We start from the raw sequence: 14,391 nt of genomic DNA on the forward strand, positions 1-14,391 counted from the left end.
CAGTCAACTATCGCTGGATGTATCCAATAGAAAGGTATATAATCATCATCATTTATGTATGCATCATTATCTCATGCTTACTACTTGCTAATTTCGTTTTATTTTGGCAGGCTACTCGGAGAGCTGAAAAAAAGCGTACCCAACAGAGCGAAGCCCGAAGGATCAATTGTAGAGGCTTGGGTTCAATATGAGGCGCTTACTTTCTGTGGAATGTATTTAAAGGATGTGGACACGGCTTTCAATCGACCTCAGCGCAATAATGACGGAGGTATGAGAAATGAGCAACTTTCTGTTTTTGCCCAAAGCGCACGACCCTTTGGAGATCCTGTACGAGGAGAATCGTTTTCCAGAAATGACATGGAGGTAGCTCATTGGTTCGTATTGAACAATTGTGATGAGATATTGGCATACTTAGATGAACATGAAGAGATGATGAAGCGAGAACATCCATCACATTTGTATTCCAAGAAACACCGTGAATTGTTTCCACAATGGTTTTTGGAATATGTAAGTTATAAGTGTTTTCTAATTCATATATATATTGTGCTATTACATTTTTCCAAACTAACCTATGAATGTTTTTTTTATAATATTAGGTGAATAAGTTGAAATCAGAGAATTCCCCCACTTACAGTGAAGAGTTATATAACTTGGCATTCGGCCCACTCCGAGCAGAATTGTTCTCAGGTTGCCATGTTAACGGCGTCAAGTTTTTAGGTCATGCACGAGATGACAAGTTGTGTACGCAAAACAGCGGTGTCCATGTTCCAGGTGGAGGGGAAAGTACAGACATTGATTTCTATGGCAAACTCACAACTGTCGTGCAATTGCTTTACAAAGACCGATACCAAGTGATCATGTTTAAGTGTCGATGGTTTGATACGAACCCAAATAGGCAGGGAAGTATTAAAATCGATCATGGGTTACTATCTGTGAACATGAGCAGAACTTGGTATGATGACGACCCTTACATTTTGGCAAACATGGCAAAACAAGTTGTGTATCTAAATGACCCTAAAGCGGGGAACGATTGGAAAGTGGTTCAGCATATGGATCAGAGGAACGTGTATGATATACCATAACTAGACCCATCGGACAACGACGTCGACGTCGTTGACCAACGTTTAGACTCTTCCATGGAAAATGATGCACATACACTTTTCGATACAAATGTTGTTCAAGAACCATTTCAGATTGACGGAGTGTCTTCAAGAGAAATACCGATTCAGTCAATTACAATTGACCTCAGTGATCTTCCGCGATACGATCCAACCATGGGGGACAACAACGATGATGATGTACTTATGGAGGAGGAGGAGGAAGAGGAGGAGGAAGAGGATTGGGAGACGGATAGTCATGATAGTGGTGATAACGAAGGTTATTATAGTTCATCTGATGAATAATGTAATTTATTTGTAATTTAATGAAATGTACATGTTCATCTGATGAATAATGTAATTTATTTGTAATTTAATGAAATGTACATGTTTTCTCTTTGTGTCAGTAACTTTTCCTAATTAACGTCATATATTTGCATAGAGTTTTGTAAAAAGACGAATGAATAAAGGTATAACAAAATACAAATATAGTATGAAAAAATATAAATATAGTAGGACAATTATATGCTTTATCATATAAATATATGATATCCAAACCATATAAATATATGCTTTATCACGTCCCCTAAAACAAGTTGTGATCATCTTTTGCATATATAGTAAATACAAATATAGTATCAACAAATATTTACACTAAATATCAATTTAATTTTTAAAAATAAAACAAAATTTTGCGCGACGAAAAAAATCTAATGGCGTCGCCCAAACACCTTTGCGCGACGATTATCTCCGTCTCGCAAGAATAATTGTCCAAAAAAATTTACAAGTGTCCGGGAATAGTTTCGAAGTGTCTTTTGCGCGACGGACAACACCAGCGTCGTTATAGTAACCCTTGCGCGACGATATTTTTCGTCTCGCAAGGTTAATTTTCCCAAAAAAACACAAGTGTCAGGAAAAAATTTAAAACTGATCTTTGCGTGACGATATGACGAATAACTCGACACAAAAATGTTTGCGCGACGAAAAATCATTGTCGTACAAACTATTTACAGGCGAAATATTTCACTTCGTCGCGTAAACCACTTTAATTTTTTTAAAAATATTTCTATACATGACACTTAGGAATTTTAACTCAGTATTCACTAGTATAAATAATTTGAAATGAAGATCAAACTCTGTCATTGGATACATATAGGGTGAAGGAGTGTATCCGTAAAAAATCTTCGAAATCGGGGTAAAATTGACCGTTAAATCGTGATTTTTCCTTTATAACCGTTGAAAACTTTTGTCCCGTTACGCAATCTACATACCTTTTTTTTTTCGATTTTCGGCGTATACGATCTCTAAGTAGAAACAAACAAGTGTGACGGTTGGATCGATGAAAAAAGTTTTCTATAATGCGTATATGATTCACACAGTATAGTCACTAACTATTAAAAGTTTATATATAAACTTGTTAAGTAGAACATAAGATTTTGTGATATCCACTAGTGTAAATCGATTGAAATGAAGATCAAATACTGTCATTGAATTCAAGTTGGGTGAAGGATTGTATCCGTAAAAAATTATCGAAATCAGAGTAAAATTGACCGTTAAATCGTGATTTTTCCATTATAACCGTCGAAAACTTTTGTCCCGTTACTTGATCTCTATACGTTTTTTTCCCCCATTTTTGGTGTATACGATCTCTAAGTATAAGCAAATACGTTTGACGGTTGGATCGTTGAAACTAGTTTCGTAGAATGTGTATGCTATGAAAACAATTTGTTTCAAATTTTATAGAAGAAATTGCGCGACGAGTAACTGGCGTCGCGCAAAACTTGTAGATGCGACGAACAAAACTTTATTCGTCGCGCAATGGGTTGATGTCGTTTAGGGTTTTATGTGATCAGGGTTCAGAGTTCAGGGTTCAGGGTTTAGGGTTTAGGGTTTAGGGTTTAGGGTATGATGTTTACGCAACGAAACAGTTTGTCCCCGTCGCGTAAGGTCGTGAAATTTTTGGCGGTTCAATTGCCGCTACTGCAACGACTTTGCGCGACGATGGGGATTTTATTTCGTAGCGCAAAGTTAATATTTTCAGTTTTGCGCGAAAATTTTAATCGAAAACGCACCGTTTAGACACTTTACTGGTTTGCGCGACGAACACTTTATGTTTCGTCGCGCAAAGGTCTGATAATAATTCGACAGTTTCGGACCTTCTGGTTCATTCTCGCCGCCGCTATCTCTTCTCTCTCTCTCTCTCTCTCTCTCTCTCTCTCTCTCTCTCTCTCTCTCTCTCTCTCTCCTCCGGCCACCACCTCAACTCTCCACATTAACGACCGGGCGATCACCGCCAACGGACTCAGACCTTTCTGAGCCGCCGCCGCGACGATTGGGTTCGAGAAACCGGCGGGAATTTATCCGGTTTTGGGCGAATATCTCCGGCTTCGTTCTCCCTCCTCCGGCCTCCAAATCTGACGAGTGAGGTATGCTTTTCCCCCTATTTTTTATTGTCTAGCTGATGGTTGGATAGGATTTGTTAAATTTGTAGCGTACGTTGTCTAATTTTGTAACTAAGATTTTGGCCGGATTTCGGGATGAAATTCCGGCCACTTCCGGCCATTTTTTGGCCTATGTCCGAGAAGAAAACTGCCTCTATTCGATGTCCTGAGCCTAGGGTAGGAAGATTGGGCCTTCATTTTGAGATTTTTTCCGGCGATCGTTATCGCTTTTTCACATACATGCGCTGCTGCCGCGTGTGGCAGCGCTATGGAACTGTAGCAAAATCACATTGTGTCCCAATGCGATCCACTAGTTGTCATGAGCGTGTAGGTGTGTTCGGTTTCCAATTTGGATACCGTTTCAGCCTCGAATGGATTTCGCCTATTGTGCGATTTAACGGTTTGATTTGTTCGGACCATTGGATGAAACTCAAACTCATGTATGATGTACCTTGTATGTCTAGGATCGTATAGGATTCAACGGATTGTGGATTGGAGTCCCGGATACTCCGAAATCGCAAACCGTACGCCAACATATATGCGTTAATTAAATTTGTAATATTGTTAAAATATGCTTAGTTTATATTGGTAAATTTGATTTATTTGTATGTTTGTTAGCTTAGTTTATCTAATGACCCTAAATTGGAATAATTTTTATGTTTTATAATTAATGAAGAATGTTTTATATTTTTGTTATATTTTATTTGTTTTATTTGTTATATTTGTTATATTTGTTATTAGACGTTGACTCTATTTTAAATGAAATGAAATAAATGTTATATTTGTTATTAGATTGTTGTATTACAGTAACTATTTTTTTTAAACTTTGGTGCTTGTTTTTATTGCAAGATGTCAAACCTAATCAGCAGAAGTCATAAGCCGGTGCAACCTTCACGTAGTTTGCCTCCCCCGACTATGATGTCACCTCCCTCTGGCCCACCACAGTTGCCCGACTTGCCAGTGGGTCCCAGTGCCCCCCATGCGCCGGCGTCATCAGAGTCATCAGTGGCGCAACCAATGAGCGCCAGGCGGCGTCATCGCCTTTCCAGCACCGTGTGAACAACTCTCGTATCAACATCAGATACGACGATCATCATCGGGCTGCCCCAACGGCAGACCAACATAGCTCATTGGCGCACGATGTTGGTGCAGTCGTTCGGACCTATTGTCCGATGAAATGGAAGTCTTGGAAGGCCGTGCCTGATGTGGTGCATAACGAGATGCATGGACACCTGTCGGTATGTATCTTACATTTTAATTGTTTTTCCTTCCAATTTTATATATTTTAAATATTTAATGTATGTAATTATTTTATTGTAGATGAACTACAATTTAGAGAATGTCAACGATGAGTTGTTGGGGTACATCAACAGACTCTTCGCTGATAGGTACAAGCAGTGGAAGAGCGACCTGCACCACCACTTTCAGGCATTTGATGATCTGCAGGTTGCTCTTCAGGAGGGTTGCCCGAAGGAGCTTGAGGGGCGGGAGGATAGTTGGCAGTGGCTCTGTGGTCATTTTCAGGAGGCTGATTATGTGGTATTTTTTATATTAAGTTCAAAATTATTACACGTTTCTTACTACTGTTTATTTCATTTTTTAATATTTCATTTCAATTTCAAATAATACGTTTTAATTTTTGTATAACAGAAGATGGCTAAAGCAAATAAGGGCAATAGGGAGAAGAAGACTCTTCTCCATCATTCAGGTTCCAGGCCCTTCTCCTATAGGATGGATGCGCGACGTCGGGTAATAATAAGTTGCTTTTATTTAATTTTTAATATGTCATTAATGTTAATTTCTTTTTCTTTTTTGTACTAACATTTTTATACTCTTGTTCAATTTAGGAGGGGTCCAAATTCCCAGAGATTGACGTCTTCGGCGACGTTTATGTTCGACCTGGGAATGAGTTGGCGGAGTCCCTTCATGTAAGTAGTCTTTAATTTTAATGATTATTTTACGCGTTCAAGTTTCATAGTTATTATATAAATGTTTTTATTTATATTTTATGTTATGTTAAACAGACGACCATGATTGAGAAGAGCCAGTTGGTTCTTCAGGAGTCCGCCTCCCAGCTTCCTTCCGATACGCCGCTCGAGTCTGTGGCTCCTCCACAGGATGCGGGGTTTCAGATCTTGACGGACACCTTGGATCAGACTCTAGGGAGGCGGCCAGGGACATACTGTCGAGGGATGGGGAATGCCCGGCGGCGGGAACCTAGATCCCGTTCATCGTCGCAGTCAAATAGTGTTTTGACAGCAAAGGTGGCCCAGCTTGAAACCCAGATGGCACAGATGGCTCAGATTATACAGTCCATGGCCCAGTCCGGCGTTCCCGTACCATCTTTTGTTCCCCCGTCCACCTCTGCGCATGGCCACCAAACCTCTGCCCCTGTCCCCAATGTCCAGACCTCCGAGCCGCATTTGCCAGACGAGGAAGTAGATTTAGCTACATTGTTTAATTAGTTTTTTACTTTCTTAATTACATTTTAAATATTTCTCTTGTATATTATACATTTATATTATGTTTTAAAAAACTATTTTCTCTTCATTACATTTTTCAATTGCAATTTGATTTAATTATAAAAATAAAATAAATCAAAAAACTCTTTTTTTCACATAAATTAAACAAAAAATTAATTACTAATATTTGCGCGACGAATAAATGACCCGTCGCGCAAATCACGTTTTAAAAAAATAAAAAAACCATAAAAATATATCGTAAACGAAAATAATCCTCGGTTTGCGCGACAGACGTATTTGTCCCCTAAAGAAAATGCGACAAATAAATCATTGTCGCGCAAGGGTTTGAGTCACGATCCTTATTCGTCGCACAAAGTATTTGCAACGACAAAATATTTGTCGCTCAAATATTGTTTGCGCGACAAAACTCTGTCGTCGCATTATGTTCATGCAACGTCTGTTAATTCGTCGCGCAAACAACAGTGCGACAGATTGAAGTCGTCGCGCATAGTTGCTGCAACGCCTGTATTCTCGTCGCGCAAAATATTGAGCGACGGAATGTTTGTCATCCCTGAACTATTGGCGCAACGAAGGGTATTGCGCGACGATATTTTATAGTTTTGTCGCGCAAAGTCTTGCGTGACGGTATTTGCGCGACTGATTTTGCGCGACGATATATTTGTCGCGCTATTGTTTCCGCGACAGATTTGTTCTTTGCGCGACTATTTTTGATTCGTCGCGCAAACGCTAAAATGTAGTAGTGCGATGCCATTCTTTCTCATCCAAGCCACCGACGCCATCGTCTTCTTCGCATCAGTCACCACCAGCAGCCAGCGATGCAAACTTTAACGGATTTAGGGCTTGTTTTCTGCTTGTGATATGTTCAAGGTTGTGAACAACTTATTTTGCAAGAGATCATGGCGAAAGTGAAAAAGGAGCAGCTGCAGGAGGAGGTTGTGGATCCACACGAGAAAATGGGTTTCCTTTTGCAAGCATTATATGAAATTGAAGGCTGTTTTGACTCCCCTACTTCCAAGCCAAGCTCTGCTACTCGGTATGTTGCGTCAATTAGCTTTTTACATGAATGGGGCATATTTATGAAGGCATCTGATTCTTCAATTAACCTTTTTCCTTATATTACCTTGTTATATGCCTTATCGCCATTTGAGTTAATTTTTTCTTTGGTTATTAGTTTTCTGGTTATGGGTAAATGCTTAATTTGATATTTTACTGTGATGAATGGTCTGCTTTGCTGTTCTAGGAGAGCCACTGGTCCGATGAGACGGTCTGCGAAATTCTGGACAGAGGAAGACGTCAGTAGTGGAAATTCCTTAGTTTGGTAGTTTTGTTAATGCCAGTTTAGCATGTAAGTTTTTGATACATTGTTAATGAAGAAGGAAATACTGAAGTTCTTATATTTATGCAGCACTGGCAAAAGGTTCTAAATCCTGAAGTTGTGAAGGGACCCTGGACAAAGGAGGTGCAAGCAAAATACTCTTGCATGCTTTTATAACAATGGGGAAATCATGCTTTTACTATATATATGCTAAACTGATATGTGATCATGGTTTATTTGTGCCTTTATCTGGATTTCAGGAAGATGCACTACTACAAAAAACACTTTGCGCGACGCAATAATTTTGTTGCGCAAAGTACAATTTCGTCGCGCAAAGTTTGCGCGACGAAATTTTGGTCGCACAAGTTCTGTCGCGCAAAGTTCGTAAAGAAAGGTTTTGCGCGACGAACTATAACAACTTTGCGCGACGAATACTAACGTCGCTAAAAGATACTTTGCGCGACGAATTATAACTACTTTGCGCGACGAATAGTATCAACTTTGCGCGACGAATAGTATCAACTTTGCGCGACGAATATTAATTACTTTGCGCGACGAATAATATTATTTTGCGCGACGAAAGTTAACGTCGCGCAAATACACTTTGCGCGACGAATCCTAATGTCGCGTAAATCTTTGCGCGACGAAATATTCAAATTATTATTTTATTTTTTTTTTAAAAAAAATTTAATTAAAATTAACTAGTTTAATAGTTTGCGCGACAAAATATTTTGTCGCCCAAGGTTTTTGACATTTTGTTTTATTATTTCTTTTATATCAATTTCATTATATTAATTTTTCAAATTTTTACTTTTTAAATTTAATTTAATTGTATGATTTTTTTTAATTACTTTAATTTAAATTGACATATTCAAAATAAAATTACATATGAAAAATAGTGGTCAAATTATCCAATATATATAATATTCAAAATGTACACATAAATTAACAAAGTACAATAATAAAATCTACAAGCCTATTGTGGTGGTAGTGGCGGAGGATATGTTTCGATAGCGTCCAAATCCTCAACTTTAGCCGTCAAAGTCTCGACGATTCCCTACAAAAAAAACAAATATTGTCAAATCACAACAAAATAACAAAAAATTGGCATAAACTCAAAACTAACTCCAAAAACACATATTAATGAAGAAAAAAAATTAAACTTTGGAGAGAATATACCTTTTGGCAAGATTTTGAGTGAGTGAGAATGAGAGGGAGAAGTGAGTGTGAGAGAATACAGAAGATAGTGAGAGAGAGAGAGAGAGGAAAGAGTGAGTGAGAGTGAGAGATGATGAAAAGAGAGATAAGAGAGTGAGTGAGAGTGAGAGATAGTGAAGAGAGAGATGAGAGACTAAGTGAGAGGAGTGAGTGTGAGAGAAAGGGTAGGATTTGGGGAGAAGGAAAGAGAGAGGAGAGGTAAGAGTAGAAGACATTGAGATAATGGTGGAGGTGTTATTTTGGTTTTAAAAACCGTATCACTTTGCGCGACGAAACAATATATTGGTCGCGCAAAGTCTCGAAAATTTTTATAAAAAAAAATTCCCATTTTTGGTGCGCGCCCAAATTTTTAGGGTTTTGCGCGACCACAATATTCCCGCTTCCCATTTTTGGCACCCGCCCAAATTTTTCGGGTATACTTTGCGCGAAGAACTATATATATTGGTCCAGCAAAATCGTAAATTTGTTTTTTTTAAATTCCCATTTTTGGTACACGCCAAATTTTTAGAGTATACTTTGCGCGACGAACTACTATATATTGGTCGCGCAAAGTTGGAAATTTTTTTTTTAAAAAAAATTTCGCATTTTTGGTACCCGCCCAAATTTTTAGAGTATACTTTGCGCGACGAACTAGTATATATTGGTCGCGCAAAGTTGGAAAATAAAATTTAAAAAAATTTCGCATTTTTGGAACCGCCAAATTTTTCGGGTATACTTTGCACGACGAACGACTATATATTGGTCCGGCAAAACTTTGCGCGACGAATTATATATTCGTCCCGCAAAGTCGTAATATATTTTTTTTTCTTAAATTCCCATTTTTGGTTCTCGCCAAATTTTTAGAGTATATTTTGCGCGACGAACTACTATATATTAGTCGCTCAAAGTCGTAAAAAAAAAATTTCAAAAAAATTCTCATTTTTGGTACCCGCCCAAATTTTTAGAGTATACTTTGCGCGACGAATTATTATATTGGTCGCGCAAAGTCTTAAAAAAAAATTAAAACCTACTAATAAATATATATACTATTCAATTTCTTAAGTGTTATACATACAAAATAAACAAATTTAAAGCTACTCAACGATCCAACCGTCAAACTTATTTGTTTATACTTCGAGATCGTATACGCCAAAATTCGGAAAAAATAAACATTAAGAGATCAAGTAATGGGACAAAACATTTCGACAGTTATAAAAGAAAAATCAAGATTTAACAGTTATTTCAACTCTGATTTTGATGATTTTTTACAGCTACACTCCTTGACCCTATATGAATACAATGACTGCATTCAATCGTCAATTTAAAATATTTACACTAGTAGATACCACAAAATCTTATGTTATATTTAATAAAAGTATAAATAAACTCTTAATTGTTAGTGAATATATTGTTTTGATGGGATATGTATTCTATGAAACTAGTTTCAACGATCTAACCGTCAAATTTGTTTGTTTATACTTCGAGATCGTATACCCCAAAAATCAGAAAAAATAAACATTCAGAGATTACGTTATGGGACAAAACTTTTCGATGGTTATAAACAAAAATCACGATTTAACGGTTATTTTAACTCCGATTTTGATGATTTTTTTACAGCTACACTCCTTAACCCTATATGAATACAATGACTCAATTTGATCTTCAATTTAAAATATTTTCATTAGTGATACCACAAAATCTTATGTTGTATTTAATGAAATTATAAATAAACTCTTAATTGTTAGTGAATATATTGTTTTGATGGCATACGCATTCTACGAAACTAGTTTCAACAATCCAACTGTCAAACTTGTTTGTTTACACTTCGAGATCATATACGCCAAAAATCGAAAAAAATAAACATTCAGAGATCAAGTAATAGGACAAAACGTTTCGACGGTTATAAACGAAAAATCAAGATTTAACGGTTATTTCAACTCTGATTTTGATGATTTTTTACAGCTACACTCCTTGACCCTATATGAATACAATGAACCAATTCGATCGTCAATTTAAAATATTTACACTAGTGGATACCACAAAATCTTATGTTATATTTAACAAAAGTATAAATAAACTCTTAATTGTTAGTGAATATATTGTTTTGATGGCATATGTATTCTATGAAACTAGTTTCAACGATCCAACCGTCAAATTTGTTTGTTTATACTTCGAGATCATATACCCCAAAAATCAGAAAAAAATAAACATTCCAAGATCACGTAATGGGACAAAACTTTTCGATGGTTATAAACAAAAATCATGATTTAACGGTTATTTTAACTCCGATTTTGATGATTTTTTACAACTACAGTCCTTGACCCTATATGAATACAATGACTCAATTTGATCTTCAATTTAAAATATTTACACTAGTGGATACCACAAAATCTTATGTTGTATTTAATGAAAGTATAAATAAACTCTTAATGATTAGTGAATATATTGTTTTGATGGCATACGCATTCTACGAAACTAGTTTCAACGATCCAACCGTCAAACTTGTTTGTTTATACTTCGAGATTATATACGCCAAAAATCGGAAAAAATAAACATTCAGAGATCAAGTAATAGGACAAAACTTTTCGACGGTTATAAAAAAAAAAATCACGATTTAACGGTTATTTCAATTTCAATTTTAATGATTTTTTACAGCTACAGTCCTTGACCCTATATGAATACAATGAACCAATTCGATCGTCAATTTAAAATATATATTTTCTAACAAAAACCCAATCCGAACTACAATAATATAATTTTTCTAACAAAATAATTTTTTTTTTTTTTTAATTTTTGTAAAGACTTTGCGAGACGAAGATTATTATTTCGTCGCGCAAAGTCATCCAAAATTTTTTAACATTTTTATTTTATTTTATTTATTTTTGTAAACAATTTGCGAGACGAACGAGAATTCGTCGCGCAAGACTTTGTGCACCGAATTTTTGTCTTTCGTCGCGCAAAGTCATGCATAGATTTTAAAAAATAAATTTTTATTTAATTTATTTTTGAAAAGACTTTACGAGACGAACCACACTTCGTCGCGCAAGAATTTGTGCACCGAATTTAAGTGTTTCGTCGCGCAAAGTCATGCATAGATTTTTAAAAATAAATTTTTATTTAATTTATTTTTGAAAAGACTTTACGAGACGAACCACACTTCGTCGCGCAAGAATTTGTGCACCGAATTTAAGTGTTTCGTCACGCAAAGTCATGCATAGATTTTTAAAAATAAATTTTTATTTAATTTATTTTTGAAAAGACTTTACGAGACGAACCACACTTCGTCGCGCAAGAATTTGTGCACCGAATTTAAGTGTTTCGTCGCGCAAAGTTACTTTTCGCGACGATGCTTTGTCGTCACGCAAATTTTCGTCCCGCAAAGTGACTTTGTGCTACGATTTGTGTTTCGTTGCGCAAAATGTAGTCGCGTAATACTGTGAGCGACGAAGTTTAATTTTCGTCGCGCAAAGTGACTTTGTGCGACGAATTGTGTTTGGTCGCGCGAAGTTTGGTCGCGCAAGGGTTCTTTTTTACTAGTGATGACTGCATAATCAAACAAGTTGAGAGACATGGTGCTAAAAGATGGTCTGTTATTGCAAAGTTCTTACCATGTCGAATGGGCAAGCAATGCCGAGAAAGGTAGGCAACAACGATTTCTAGTCAGTGCATCAAACTTTTGGCTCACATTGTACCTTCAATCAACATATGTTCTGCAAATCTATGGTTCGCATCCTTTGTGTTTTGTAATAGTTTGCTATGGAAATATTATAGACTATACAATAATTAAGTTAGTAATTACTTTCAGGTGGTACAGTCACTTATGCCCGGCTATAAATAGAAATGCATGGACAAAAGAAGAGGAGTGGGTTCTTACTTACTACCACCAAGTCTTTGGTAACAAATGGGCAGAAATAGCAAGGTTTCTAACTGGAAGGTATGCAATAACTGAAAGTTGATGGTTGAACAAATATGTACATAGTTTTTTGCTTGTGAATGTATGTGGTGCAAATGAGGTAAAAATCTGGATTGTTTATCTCTTGGATAGGAATTAATATATGATATTAATTGGTCAAAATTTAGATCTTAGACATGCATTATTTGTGTACTTTTTGCTGGTGAAGATAAAGTTTACTATGCACATAGATAAATCATTATATGATTGTGTAATTAATGTTTATGAACACGTACAATTTAAATGGGGAGGTTGGCTCCTTCTTGCACTCACTCCTCTAATTTGTATTGAAATTGGCAGGACTGACAATGCAATGAAAAATCATTGGAATGCACTGAAGAGAAAATTAGATTCATACTGACATGTGGATATGCATCCTGATGTCTGGAATGGTGAATTAAGGTTAGGCCTTGGCAGAAAGACCTTGTGCAAAAACCTTTGAGCCTCAAAAGCACACTCATCTAAGAGCTCAAGAATGAAGGCTGGCAAACCAATGAACTTTGGGTATTCATCCACTTTACATGTAACTAGTTGAAGCTGATTATGTAGAATTCCTCATTTTATATATATATAAAGTATGTTTGTTGTAGAATAAAGATTGTTCAACTATGTAATAATTATTGAATCTTCAAGTTTTATGAAAGAAATAATTTTTGGGTGTATATATTTCATAATAAAGCATTATGGTTGGTTTTCTAGTTAAAATCGTTGTATAACATCATAGGAAACAAAAAAGAACTAAAATGTAATAGTTTTGGAACTTATTAGACCACGGTTTTTATATAAATTGTTGTCTTTACAAATAATTAACGACAGTTTTCGTAAACAACCATCGTCTTTACAAATAATCAACGACGGGTTAAATAAAAACCGTCGTCTTTACTCCTATAATTAAGGATCTTTACTTTGAAACAACGACGGTTTTTACAAAGAACCGTCGTCTTTACAGATAATTAACGACAGTTTTTATAACCGTCGTCTTTACATCTAATAGACGACGGTTCTTAGTAAAAGCGTCGTCTTTACAAATAATAGACGACGGGAATTTACCGTCGTGGTTTTATGCATCAAAAGATGTCGGTCGATTTCACGACGGTTGAAAAACCGGATACACGACGGTAACACCGTCGTCTATTTTGATTTTTGTAGTAGTGTAGTGTCGATGAAAATAATAGTTGAATTCAAGCATTGGGATATTGGGTTTTGAATATGTGTGGTTTGTTCAATTAAATTTGGTAAATCAAACGAGATTGATTTTAGGTTTTCTGTTTTTTGTTTTGCTTTTGGGGCCTCTATTTTTCATATCATTATAATTATTTAGGAAAATTGATTGATTTGTTGTTTTGTTTCCAGATTTGAGTTACAGTATCCCTCGATTGATCTTCTACACATGGTTATTAAACAATTTTAATTTTGTTTCCATATTTGAGTTATAATATTCCTTGGTAATAAATAAAAATTTCCGCTCATTGTATTGGTGCTTTGAACTGCTGCATCAGACTCCCACCACATCGACATCGGAAAACTTGACATGCAGCCGTAGTTTTGGGTGGGTCATCTTGAAGCTTCTCTCAGGAACCCAAAGTAAGTGTTTTTTTGTATCTTGGAGATTGAGTGAAAGAGTGAGACAATTGATTGAGTGAAAGAGTGAGACAATCTATTATCTTTGAAGAGATTTATCCTAAAGATTGCAAAGGGAAGCGGTATAGAATGAATTGAGTACATAGATATGGGCATTTAGGGGTGTTATTAGGTTAGCTTGGAGTCCTATGGATGTTAGATATAACATATAAAGAAAAAATAATGTTTAAAACCCATGAAAAGTTAATAATTTTTCTGTATAAACTGAGAGTAATTTCCTATTTCAATTTGGTTGGATAAAAGTTATACCTTCAGGGTCAAAAAA

General features: G+C 36.0%; 1 protein-coding gene across 1 annotated transcript; it reads left to right on the top strand.

Annotated features, from left to right (window-relative positions):
- Positions 1–1,274: 1,274 nt before the first annotated feature.
- Positions 1,275–13,147, top strand: LOC110773815 (transcription factor MYB3R-5-like). The gene is made up of 7 exons (XM_088244640.1): positions 1,275–1,377; positions 6,889–7,054; positions 7,262–7,334; positions 7,427–7,482; positions 12,071–12,172; positions 12,339–12,467; positions 12,786–13,147. The coding sequence occupies exons 1-7, from the start codon at positions 1,275–1,277 to the stop codon at positions 12,844–12,846; spliced, it is 690 nt and encodes a 229-aa protein (XP_088100766.1). The 3' UTR covers positions 12,847–13,147.
- Positions 13,148–14,391: the final 1,244 nt, after the last annotated feature.

The sequence above is a fragment of the Prunus avium genome, chromosome 7 (assembly GCF_965620075.1).
Source record: "Prunus avium chromosome 7, drPruAviu1.hap1.1, whole genome shotgun sequence".
Classification (NCBI taxonomy): domain Eukaryota; kingdom Viridiplantae; phylum Streptophyta; class Magnoliopsida; order Rosales; family Rosaceae; genus Prunus; species Prunus avium.

Excerpts from the sequence above, each read along its gene's own strand:
- LOC110773815 (XM_088244640.1), top strand. The coding sequence starts at position 1,275 with ATGGGGGACAACAACGATGATGATGTACTTATGGAGGAGGAGGAGGAA. Across the intron at positions 7,483-12,070 it reads GGACCCTGGACAAAGGAGGT|TGATGACTGCATAATCAAAC; the intron begins GCAAGCAAAATA and ends CTTTTTTACTAG. Across the intron at positions 12,173-12,338 it reads GGCAAGCAATGCCGAGAAAG|GTGGTACAGTCACTTATGCC; the intron begins GTAGGCAACAAC and ends AATTACTTTCAG.